Source organism: Plectropomus leopardus, chromosome 13 (genome assembly GCF_026936395.1).
Source record: "Plectropomus leopardus strain MGB_pleo_1.0 chromosome 13, ASM2693639v1, whole genome shotgun sequence".
NCBI lineage: Eukaryota > Metazoa > Chordata > Actinopteri > Perciformes > Serranidae > Plectropomus > Plectropomus leopardus.
Genome location: NC_142188.1, coordinates 11,234,975 through 11,248,194, shown reverse-complemented (window position 1 = coordinate 11,248,194; position 13,220 = coordinate 11,234,975). Strand labels below are relative to the sequence as shown.

Here is a 13,220-nt window from a genome sequence, read left to right as displayed (position 1 = left end):
ATCACAATCTCTGGCACTGGTCTGGGCGCAGATGGTGTCAAATGAATGAATCGTGCGTTATAAACAGTCTGGGTCTGCAAGGCGAAGTGGTCCCAACTGTATCAACACGGAAATGACCATTACTCAGCATCGACAGACATCACAATATCCTCTCCAGAACATGGAAGTCCTTATGAAGAACTGGCACAGAGTCATCTTTGTGGAAATGGCTGCTCTCAGTTTAGAAACAAAGGGATGGTAATTTCCCACGGGAGGCATACACTTAAGAAGCTGGATCGACAACAGTTTTGTTGTGCTGCGTTCAGACGCCTTTCATAAGCTATTTGAATCTTTGAAACCCGAGCAAACTGGTTTCAAAAACGTGGAGGGAAAAGGCCATGAGCAACTTCGCAAGAAATGTTCCACATGGTGCAAAAAATAGTAAAAGGTGACAAGAAGATTAACTAAAAAAATGTTTTATAAAATAGGGGAGGATTACTAGAAAATTATATATTTTTTAAAAAATAGAGAAAAATATATAAAATTGTATTTGTAATTATAATTACTTTATACCCAATTAAAGCAAGAATACAATAACATAAATGTGTGTGTATTAGTTCCATTTTCAGCACTTTTTAAGGTAAAATTTTTCTTTGTTTTTTACTTTTTTTGTGTATTTTCAGGTACATTTTTTCTAAAGTTTTTACCTTTTTTTGCGAAGTGTTGGGCCATGTTAAGTTGCTTGTTGCCTTCTCCCCATGTTTTTGAAAGAAATCAAACTAAGTTCTTAGGTTTCAGAGGGTTAAATTGTCTTTTAATAGCTGTTTTTTGTCCATTCCTTTCTCCACCTGACCCACAAAAAAAAGAATAATTCATAATGATGTCCTGTTGCAGATGAGGAAAAGTCCGTCAGTCAAATGACCAAAGGTTTTCTCAGTCACTCAGTGTCTATCATCATCATCATCATGCAACATTTGGACAAAGAGTATGAAAAACACATACCTTATTCAGTCAGTGTAAAACATACACTTTTTTTTGGCATCTGTATGAATTTGGCTCTGACAGACAAACTGTCAGTACACATTATGGCTCAGGGGTGGTGAGGTAATACAGCCATGCCCTGGATGACTGATGGATTTCAGCTCAGGTTTTGGCAGTTTTGCAGTAATTACTTCATTCAACAGGCAAACTTTACTGCTGAGTCCAATGCTACATATAGTGTAATCTCTCAGAATGTTTTGCAGTCTTGGAATAAATGAGTCAGGATCCGGCGCCGCTGCCAAGTGAAATAAAAACTAGAATTTCAACTTTGTATGGAACATCTGCCTGAAATATTTGCAACAAGGTCGGATGGGTAAATTATGAGGAGAGACTGCAACACTGATGCAGAACCATGAGATGGCAGCAACACTTACAGTCGCTTCTATGTGTTTTTGTTTTATTTGTTTCAAAATTACACCTTTGGCCTTTGAATGAATATATGTAGGCGCCCTGTATGTGATAACATTTATCCGGATCAAGTCAACATAGTTTATAATATCCAGTAGATCCTGATAATAATGTGTGATCATGATACATGCCTGTGGGCTGCCTAGCATCATGGGAAAGCATCTGTATTATAGCTTCCATGTGGTGTATGGAAATGGAAAATGGGGTGTGAAGGATAAACATTTATTAGAGAAAAGGTCTGAAATTCAAATCTGAAACTGGCTCTGCTGCATGACAAAATAAATTCCCCTGTCTTTTAAACATACTTATAAAGCTGAAGTTCCATTTTAATCTTAGACAGCAAAGCATAGCGGATCTTTCATTTGGTGGGTTACAATAAAAAAAAACAAAAGCTTCTGGTCAGTTTTTCCACCACAGATTTCACATTTACCAAAAGTTTTTGCTCCGAGGCTTTCTTGTAAATCTTGAAGTTGTTCTCAGTGTGTGTTTGTTTCTGTCGTTCTCATGAGGTCTACTCCATCATCTTCATCCAAAATGTATGTGGTAAACAAAAAATCTCTAACAAAACATTAAGTGTATTCATGCAAGCTCCACATCTGTGGCCACTGCATCGCGGGTCAGATCTCTGCTTGGCTCGCACTCCTGTCTCTGAGGTCAGCCTGCCGAGCCCCTGGCCCAACAATCACACCACACCACTATGAAGCCCATATGAAGGCAGTAAAATCAAACTCAAACCAGATCCCAATTGGTTTTTATGTCCCCTGTGTGTGTGTGTGCGAGTGCACGAGCAATGGTTAAGAAAACTCTGCACGCACATTAAGAAAATATTGTTATGTCAGCCTGGGTGCAGGCCATCTCAAAATGTGTGTGTGTGTGTGTTTAAGTGTGTGTGAAATTGAGTGAAAGAGAGACAGAAAGAAAATGAGAAATCCAGCACGGTGAGTGTCAAAACAAGAAAAGGTAAACCTTTTATTTTCTTCTCAGTATACATCACAAAATCAACAAAAACATTCTACAGTACTTAAAAAAGGAGTTTTGAAAACAATAATTATACAAATCAGATTTGCCCAGCGAGTCTCTAAATTGCTTAAAATTGCAGTGGAAGGCCTGACTGAGCAGAAGTCCGTATTAAAAAAGACACAAAACAAGAGAAAGCAGATAAAAACAAAATGCCAGTAACCAACTTCTTATGTTTGTGAGCAAACAGTAGTAGCATTGATCAAAGCACTGAAGACTAAAGAGTGAAAACACACATGGATAACAAAGTACAGCGCTGCTTTTAGAGCATCTGTACAGATGTTCCTTTCAAGGCAAAGCCAGAATTTTCCTGGATGTGTGGGGCCACTGGCCTTTGGCCACGAGGAGAGAGGATGTATCAGTAGAGGCCCCTCTCAGATATAAGGTCCACTGGTGATAAGTCAAACCTAGCTCCAGCTCCTGTGGTGTGATTTGCAGAGGGTCAAGGGTCAATGTCCATGGGAACAACTGTGAGGATGGCATCCTCATTTCCACGGCGTACAACTACTCTCAAGGTGCCTTCCCTCTTGATAGCGGCACTGACGTCTGTTGCTGATGAGATTCTCTGGCCGTTGATCGAGATGATGACGTCGTGCTCCTTGAGTCCAGCACTGGAGGAGAGAAGAAGAATCAGAGATGATTGACTGATGGCATCAAAACCGGCAAATACATGTGCAGATAACAGCAACATATCATGTCAGTTTTGCTTTCCAGGCCTATATGTCCTAGCTGAGTGATATGCTATTTTGACACACGTGGCAGACGTGAGGATGTCCTGTTTGTTCAAGATGACCATGTGATCACAACATCACCAGTTTAAAGTCATGGTAAAGTGATAATTCAAATGTGTTCTGAGTTTGTCACAAGATGTGTTATTAAACACCTGACAGAATTTGAATGACCAAAAAAATCGCCAAGTATTTAAAAGAAGGTCTTAAAAATCATGAAAAAATGCACAGTATTCTCTGATCTGAAACACTGGGGGCGTGTCCACTGGAGGAGCAGAGGCCACACCCAATCGCGGGACTATAGAAATGATCTACAGTCACACACTGAGGTGGCATGATGTCGCTGTCGTTGGGTTCTGTATAAAAATGCAAGGACAACATAAAGATGGGACTTCGTAGTGTACAGACAACCTCTGATTCATAGATACACTCTGAATATCGAATAGAGCGCTTTTAAAGTCCGACATATATTTTTTCTTTGTTCTTCTAATTTAAAAACATGTCAGTGAGCCAAACCATTGCACTGGGTGGCATATTCCTTCATTTCAATGAACACAGGCACTGTAATTTATTTTGAGTCAATCCCACATACAACATCCTGCTGCTGGAAATACTCAGTGGAGCGCCAAACATGTATTTTTCCAAAGTTAAAAATAGTCCCAAACAAATGCTCTATTTTCCCTTGTTTGAGTAACCTTTGCTAAAAATTACAGTGCTCAGCTGTTTAAGAAAATTGAAAAGGGAAATTTGTCATGACCCATTATTTAAAGATTTACACCTTCAGTTGGAATCAATGGGTTTGAGAGACGGACAAAAACATTATTGGTTTTGGTCTTTTCATTTGTTGGCAATGATAGAAATCTATAATAACACCAGCCTTATTCTTAAATGATTTAATGTGTTGGTTTTATAACAATTTCTTCCCCCTGCTTGCATAATGTTTTCCTCTTTCAATTTTAGTAGAAAGAATTAAAACAGCAGATTTATTTAACGGCCTACCGATGTAAAGGATCACAAAATACACATCACTCACACAAGTTAAAATCAAGTTGTCCTCATTGCTCGAATTTCATGCAAACAGATCAAACTTGTACTTTGGTAAGGTTTGTTTAAAGGTCCTTAAGCGCAATCTGAATTTACAAAACATCTGTTGTACGAATTTTAATTATGGAAAAACCACAATAGGAATGATAGCACAGCAAGTTAGAGCGCTAAGTGAATAAAATATGTCAGCCAAACATATAGCCATAATGAAAAAAACAAACTAGTAAACCTGAAATCACACGCAGACCGAGGCAGTAACCAGCAGTGATACCAAAAACTAACTCTCAACACAGCTGCTAAATCACAGCCACATGTGAACACAGACCACCACACCTTCACTTGCAAGTAACGGCATCCATAAACACAACTGCAGCTCCTCATTACACTCAGCTGCTCCAACACCTCTGACAGAGCAAATGGATGGTTCTCTACAGCGGGATCAGGATTTCCAAAGGCCATAAACCGATGCAAAAGAGAGTGAGAGATCAAAAGCATGAAAGTGCAGCCTAGAAAATAACACGAATTAAAAAAAAGAACCACAGAAATGTTATTATGCAAAGAGCAGGGTGATTTAAGCAATGAGTAAACTTCTGACGAGGCCCTGTAGGGGACATTGCTCTGGAATGGGATGGGTGAGCCGGCGCAGGAAAACCACAGCGTAGCTAGTAACTTCCCTGCATGAGGTTTGAAGGAAATAGCTGACCTCAGCGTCTCCCGAGCCCTACTCTGCTGGAGTTGTGGTGGTGGCTGATTGGAGTGGGCTGCGATTGTGGGAGGAGGGGGATACTTTAGAGGGCCAGGCACTCCAGGCACGCCGGAGTGAGCCATGAATTTATGTTCTACTAAGACAGTTGTGTAGGAGGCTTTTCTTTTTTTTGTGTGTTCGAGTGTGTCTCTATGCGCACACTCGACAGTTAGAGGAGAGAACTCAAATAAAGGAAGGAAATGAAATATACTGTCTATTTGCACTGTGAGAGGGGAGCAGGAGCTGCAGGGAGAGTGATGAGAGTGAATCAAGTGCACATGTGCAGCACAAAGTGCCAAAGACAATATCCAATGGCTGAGAAAGAGTCAGAGACAATTTGCATTTGCACTTCACCGAAAACCATAATGCTACAACCAAGTCAGTTTGACACTGAGCCCACTCTAATGGAGCCACATGGGCAAGATATTTTCCTTACGTTGCAGCTGGCGTCTTTGCGATGACCTCCATCACGTATGCCCCAGAGGTGATGTCAGGGAAGTCACGGAGTCGAGTCTTCAGCTCTTTGGCCAGCCTAGAGACAGAAAAGATGATAGATTTTTTTTTTATATTTAGCCAAAAACAAGAAATGTAGATGTTGCAATTTCCCATTGTCTAAGCATAATGATGGGAGTCATTTAAAGCAGGGAAAGGCAGTTAAATTTTGGCGTAACTGGACAAAGATCTTGAGCATACTGTAATTCAAGTGAATCGAGAGAAAACTCGACTTCTGCACCTCCTCTTTTAATCTCTCGTATGTCTTAAACTTATGTTATCTCTAAAAGAGAGAAAATAAATAACAATAAATGCAATAAAAAACATGTCAATATGGACAAAGCATTTCAGAGATGAAGCAAAAATGTTGCTAATAGTTTGGCCCTTAGACAACTGGAGCCAAAGGCTCGTGGTTGTAGCTTCATGTTTATGTAGCCAACGTTAGCTATGGATAACGTTGGCTATAGCTAATGTTAGCCATAGCCTCTAATTACAGTCTGTTCTTTGCCTCACCCCCTGCTACAACAGACCACCTTGCCAGGAGGAGAGCTGGCAGCCCTTCTGGAGACAAACCCCAGTCAGCAATCAAAATCCAGCCAGTGCAAACCCTGGCGCCAAGGAACCAGACCGGATCAGATAACTTTCTGTTGCTGCTGTTGCACAGGTTAGATCCGGTGCTGCCACTGGCCACCAGCCCCGCTGTGACACCTGGCATTTGGGGGGTTTGCGCTGGCTGAATTCGAGCCCCTATAGTCACCGCCTGAAGGTCCATCTCCCAAGTTGCTGCCCGTTTTTGGTCTTATAAACAGAGAGAGAGAGATTGTTGCAAGGAGGGGCTGAGAGAATGAGCTGCATGCAACTGTGCAATGAAACAGGATTAAATAAATCAATGAATGAAAAACACTGGATTACTGTGTAAAAGGCTTGCATATGCCTGTGGTTGGAGGGACTTAGGACAGAAAGGGGAGAACTGTCCAGATTTCTGTCTACTCTAGCTTTATTTCTGGAGACATACTGGTGCTATTTCACGGGCGATATACAAAAAAAGCATGCAACTTACGCTGGAGTGAGAGTCATCATCCTCACACCAATATACTTCTTCTTCGCAGCTCCTCTCCCTGGAGATGGACAACAACACAATACAGATACGATCATTTTTCATCCTCTCGCCTGCAACAGTCGGGGTTCTTAGTTTTATGAGGGGATTTGTTTTCAAGAAATAAAAATCCTCCAGGGTATTTTTTTGTATGTATGTGATGGAAATATTACTTTAGATCAGACAGCAGATCACAGATTGTCTCACATATCTTGCACGTCTTACTGGACAGGGTTTACATCCACATACTCCATCTTCAACGTGTTTCATCATCTTGTTTTTTTCAGTTATTTCATCATATACATAAATCAAATAAGAAGCCGAGCTGGCAGCTGCATATAAAATACGTATGTGCTGTTCCAAAACACTATGCCAGGTAAAGGGTGAAAAGCAATAAAATAAAAGAACAGCCTGACACATACTGGCATTTTCTACTTAGTAGTTTATTTGCAATGTCATAATCCTTTTGGGTAATGCTTGTCATAAAGCTAGAAAATGTATTCAATATATCTCAAGAGACCACACAGAGATGAAAAATAATGCATGTGCACATGGGATCTTGGTCCAGCTCTTGCAGCCAGTTTAAAAAAATTGCCTCCTACGGTTTGTCTTGGTGATTCAATAGAAGCAATAAAATGAAAACATAATAAGTTGTGTCGGCGAGAGCTCATACCTCTGGACTGCCTGTCGTACGACTCTGCCAGGAACTCTCGGATTTTGTCTGAGGGTATGGCGAAGGAGATGCCAGCCGTCACTTTCAATGTGTTTATCCCAATCACCTCGCCATCCTGAAACAGCCAACCTCAGCTTAGTGTCTGTAACAAATTATTATAACATGTTTATTGAAATGTGAAAATGGGTCTGCCACCAAAATAAAAAACAGCTTACCAGATTTACCAGAGGCCCTCCGGAGTTGCCGTACTGTGAACCAAAAAGACACATCACTTATTATTTGTGTTTATTAGAAAAACAGAACATGACTATTTATCTTCATTAACTTACATTTATGATGGCATCAGTCTGAATGTACTCCATGTCAGAGTTGCGGAGGCCCAGCTCTCTGCCCCCTCGCTGAGTTGTGCTGACGATTCCGGTTGTAACTGTGTTCTGGAGGGAAAACGGGCTGCCGATAGCGACCACAAACTCCCCTGGTCTCAGGTCTGACGAACGGCCCAGCAACAGCACAGGAAGCTTATTCTGCCAGTGAGAAGTGACAATATTGTCATATTACTAGAGGTCAAAGTGACTGAGAGAAAAAGACAGATTCATTAGACTTTGCAGAATAAACAAATGGTCATTTCCACCACTAATTAAGAACAAATGCATAAAATGGACAATTTCAAAATTCAGATTACATGAGGGAATGCAAAAAGGACTGGCATATGTACACATGTATCCGTCACTTTAATTTAATGCTATTTAATACCCTTTCAAGACAATTTTTAACCAAATTTAAGATTGATATTTGGACAAAAGATATGTATATTTTTTTCTTATTCAAGGATTGCAGGTAATAAAGGTAAGTAGTATATATGCCGTCCTGAGCAGAGGCAGGTTTTATGCAGAAATTAGGTTATTTGAGTGAGTTAGGTTAATCTACAGTTTTCAAACAGCTAAGTGTAGGTACAAAGTAAAAAGACAGAATTATGTTCAGTGGTAGGTTTAAAGATTGATAACATCAGGGATGTGGAGTTTCTCGCACGAGCTTGAGTCATTTTCACAAAAAGAAATTAAAACATAGATGAACGAAATTAGATAAAATGATTGTGGCAATTAAGACCTAATAGATTCAAATTTAAGACTATCTAAAGGCAGTTTAATATTAATAAAAAATCAACTAAAGATATTTCAAGACTTTTTTATGACCTGCAGACAGTGTTTACAGAAAATGTATTATGGCAGGAGCAGGTAAATGTAATCATGCGCTGAATAAAACTGCCACATGGGTGTAGGTTTTGTTTCAACACATATGAAAGGGGTTATCTGAGGTTCCTCTGCAAGAAAATTTTGAGCATCAAAGATGTAATTTTCTGCATACTGGTTAATTTTATCTACCATTTTGTACCTGTATGCATAAATATATGGTGTAAAGGTCTTAAATTTTATCCTCTGCTACTTTCTTGTTTTCTGTACCTATGCGTATGAGCAGACTTTTAAAGGTTTTCTCAAAATCAAAATTCAGGATCAGTACATGAGTGAGGTTTAACTCTCTACTCATTTGGGCTATATTTGGCTATATTCTGCATGTGAAAAAAGCATGTTTTGTTATATTGTTAATCTGTTCCATAGGAAAATAATCTATTACTATTGTGTTTTGTTGACTGACAAACTGTCATCACAAGAGACAACGTATTCCCAACGTTTCTCACGGGTACAGCTCTAAAAGAAATTTACAAACTCAGCTTTGTTTTAACTGCAACAAGTCCACTGGGCTTTAAGGACTTCTCGAGATCACAAGTTTTATGAGTGGACAGCAGGAAAATAATTACGGCAAAACCACTAACAGTCTTCTAAACACAACCCACGCAATGCTGCATGGCAATGCGCCCACACAGAAACAATTACTGCTTTTCCACCGCAGTAAGAAGTGACATTTACGCCAAACAACTCAAAATGCTTAATAATCATGATCAAAAGCTTCTTTGTTTAACATAATGTAGCTGAGCTCATTCCTAACGGCAAGGAACAGGCCACAGCTGCTGGAAAACTGACTGATATAGAGTAAATAATGAGTACCTTACGCTCTGGTTTGCCTTGTTACATTGGGCAGTGGAAACCAGGCTACTGTAAGCAAGCCTCTGCAGACAGACATGGTATCTATTTATCCATCCGCAGTGACAGTTTTCTTCTCTGAATGAAATAATCTCTGCTGGGCAGCTTGCAGTCAAAGCCTGCACGCCACCACATCACATTGAGTCAATGAAGAGACCCAACGCCCTCACAGCAGGCGAGCACTATCTTCAAAACCAGAATTACTGCCTTGTGGTTGTATGCCTCAGCCAACCACTGAAGTTGCACTTTACAATCATGTCTGTCCAGACTTATATAATACATTTAGTGAGGAGTTTGAAGGAATTCAGTAAAAGATATTAAGGGTAATTTTTAGGGCAAAATGTGAGTAATTTCTCTAATGACATGTATGGCCCCACTTAACAATTTCCAGTGAGAAGCATGATTTTTTTTTTTTAAACAGGAGTACAAAGGGCTGCAACAACAATCAACTGAAGCTCAATATCAGCAAAACCAATGAGTTTGTAGTGGACCACCAGAATACAGGACAGAAGGTAAAAGATAACACCTCAAATAAAGATGTTGCTGCAAATGAAGCCACAACATCTAAAATGTAGATGCTTCACACATCTTCATCCCAGCAGCACTGGAGATGTGTGTTCTGCCATCTTGCAGTGTCACCATTACTGCAGTGTCAAGTTGCGGTGTCCGCAGCTATGGGCTGACAGTTACAGCAGCAAAGGCTGTCAGTTTTCTAAACGTGTGTAAATTGTTGGCACAGATAATAAACACAGATGAGTAGATATTTAAAATTGATTATCGTAAAATTAAAACCTTTACAAGCACACCTACATGTTCTACTCATGTTTAGAATTGCTGCCATCACTATGAGCAACCACGACATATTCAGCTGAGAGTCACTCACTCATTAAACTGAAACTGGACAACATGTCCACTATAATGGCCAAAAAAGTGTTTTTGTAGAACATTATGATGTCACAGTGAAGCTGACCTTTGCCCTCTTTAATATAAAATGTCATCACTTCATCATTTCATCCAGTTAGACATTTGTAAAAAAAATTTGTCATCATTAGCGTATAAATTCTTGAGTTATGGCCAAAAATGCACGGTCATATGATCGCATGGTTCAATTTCATATCAGTTCATCCCTGACTCTTTTTGTGCCTCGTGATGAAATTCCCTCAAGGTGTTACAGACTTATCACATTAAGAATGGGATGGATGAACAACTTAAAAACATAATGCCAGGGGCCACGGCTGTTGCTGGCGTAGAGGCATTTGAAAAAAAGGGCCTTTCCCGAGTGCTCCTCCTATGTATCCATTTTGTTTACTCAGAGTTATAAATAGAAACCAGAGGAGGCTGCAAGGTAACTGAGAAAGCAACATGAGTCAGCACACAGACAAAAGGTTCTATGTGGAATATGTGTACCCAGTCAAACACTCAGACAAAGTAGACAAAACACAAATCATTTTTTCTCAGTCATAAAATTTTACACCTTATTGCCAGTGCATGCATTTTGCTCGGTGTTCATAGATGTCTGCCAAAATAAAGAGAGCCTACTCCTGATTTACAGCTATACATGACAATAACTAAAAAACTTTAAATGAAATTAGGAAATTGGATTGTGGGAAAGCATTTCAGTTTCACTTTTGACTCAGTCATTGTGTGCTACACTTTACTTTAAGTTATTATTAGATGATGACAAAGATAGTGATAGCTGGTAACTGAGGGAGAGAACCTTTCCACCCTACTTTCCACCTTGCCTCACACATGCATGCAGATAAACAAATGCCAAACATACAAATGCCCGAGGCCGTGTTCCTGATTCCTGTGGACTTGTACGAACATTGTGGGGATGTTGAAAGCAAACATGGCACACACACACACACCCAGGCTGCAGAAGTGTGTACATAAACCAGGAAACATGCATTTAGTTTGTGCATACACACACAAACAGACACCTGACACAGGGGTAGCAGTTTATAATCACCCCCTGCTGCTCCTCTCCCTTCACACTCCCTGAGAAATAAGAGTATAACCAGATGGAGAGGAAGCAAGAAACACACACACACACACACAGAGCTGAGAGAGAGAGCGGACGTCAGGTGGATGTGAGTCACTGCCAAGACATTCAAGACTCTGCCGGGCACTGTGATTATGATAACAGTTAGTGATACTGGTGGTGTCATGGTGACAGTTGCTATCAGGTGAAAACCTCCAAAATGTCAACTTCAAGGATTGTTCTTAGCTTGACTGCAGGTAATTATGTGTTCCTGCAGGATTTATGGTGTTTATGAAGGTCTCCCCAAAGCTCACACACACCCACACAAAGTCACAATACATTCAGAAAAATGATGCACAAAGAGTGCAAAATGCATCAGTGTGCTGACAACCAAACAGTACCTCAGTGAGAAGGCAGAGCAAACAGTGAACTCACTGATTCACAAATGTTTTGAAAGACCCTTTAGTTTACATATCACTTACCAATTGTGACTAGTCAGCAATCTGGAATGAGTTGTGGAAAATCATCCCGCCATGTGAGCCCGCCTCTCCTGACCACCCAAGTGACTCACCCTGCTATTTCAGACGAAGGTTACGAATGCACTCGTACTTCACCCAAAGACGCTATGGCCACACTTAAAGGAAGGAGGCAAGGTGAAAGAGGGGAACAACAAACACCGCAAACCACGGGAAGAGAGTCTGAGAATGTGAGATGAATGAGTCAAGCACAGTTTTGTTTGATATTGCATGCAGCACACGTTGGCAGGAGTAAGCTTATGACCCATAGAACAAAATGGTTTAAGACCCAGCAGGGCATCAGTTTGAGAATATACAGAAAAATTAACTGTAAGTACTGCAGAGTTTTTGAAAAAGTCTTCAAGGATTAGGGGCGTATCACTAAATTCTGGGTCCCAAGCAGTCTGTGTGGGCCCCCTGGCCTTCCTCTCTTGATCCATGTCTCCCTTACACATCTTGAGTTTGCTTATTTTTATTTCTTCTCCTCTCTTTTCTTTGTCTTTTTACTTTTTGGAACTCCATTTTTCACTTCTCTGGGGGACACATGATAGTTTCTTGTTATTCCAGCAGCATAAGCAGGTGGCATTTATAGAAAATTGTGGGTCAACTTAACCTTTTTTTTTTTTTTTTTTTTTTTCTTTTTAAGAAGGAAAGGGGCCTTAAAAACCCACCAACATGGAAGATTTAAGATTTACTTGCTCAAAACAGAACAGAAAACAGAAATACAAAAACAAAAGAGGACAAGATTGTGCAGGTGAGATTAAGAAACATCTTGGGACTCACGAGGAATCTCCCCTAAATAAGGATAATAAACAAATAAGGAAAGCCATGTAATCAAGAAAAGAAAACAAACAAGCAAACACATTCAATAAGTAAATGTTCAGTTAGCTCATCAAACATGGAACCACTTCTGTCCTGGTTCCCTCACCTAATTTTAAACTCCTCAGAGCAATTCAACCAAAAATAAATTGGTTCAGAACCAGGAAAGTTGGTCCTCAGTAGGAACAAAAAAATAGCAGTTTTTTCTTGACCTAGAGAAGTCAAGGGAGAAATCATGCAGTGGTGTCAATAATACTGTGCCCATGCTCATTTTTTTGGGGTAAAAACAAATATTTGGGAGAATAGAGCATAGGTTCATAGGTAAACAATGTAATCTACAATTTTGAGAGACAGAGAGCCTCCACTAGTTGAAAATATAAAGTTCAGTCTTTCAACCAATGTATTCAGACAGTTTGAATGTTTAAATACGTTACCCTAAAGTAACATCGTTACAATGTATGCTACAACAGGGTAACAATTACAATGTACTATGAAATACCTTGATGGTGGTTGTTTTTTGGTCTTTGCTCTCAGGTATTCATATCAGTGTTTCATTAACACACACGCACACAATGACGCCCCT

General features: G+C 40.0%; 1 protein-coding gene across 1 annotated transcript in view; it reads right to left on the bottom strand.

The window, feature by feature from the left end:
- Nucleotides 1–2,367: 2,367 nt before the first annotated feature.
- Nucleotides 2,368–13,220, bottom strand: part of LOC121954571 (serine protease HTRA1A) — a 33,053-nt gene continuing 22,200 nt past the window's right edge. The window contains exons 4-9 of the mRNA XM_042502157.2: nt 7,553–7,747; nt 7,439–7,471; nt 7,224–7,338; nt 6,515–6,572; nt 5,399–5,494; nt 2,368–3,056 (exon numbers count right to left, since the gene is read on the bottom strand). Of these exons, the coding sequence (XP_042358091.1) occupies nt 2,888–3,056; nt 5,399–5,494; nt 6,515–6,572; nt 7,224–7,338; nt 7,439–7,471; nt 7,553–7,747 (666 nt within the window). The 3' untranslated portion in view covers nt 2,368–2,887. The remainder of the gene's footprint in view (nt 3,057–5,398; nt 5,495–6,514; nt 6,573–7,223; nt 7,339–7,438; nt 7,472–7,552; nt 7,748–13,220) is intronic.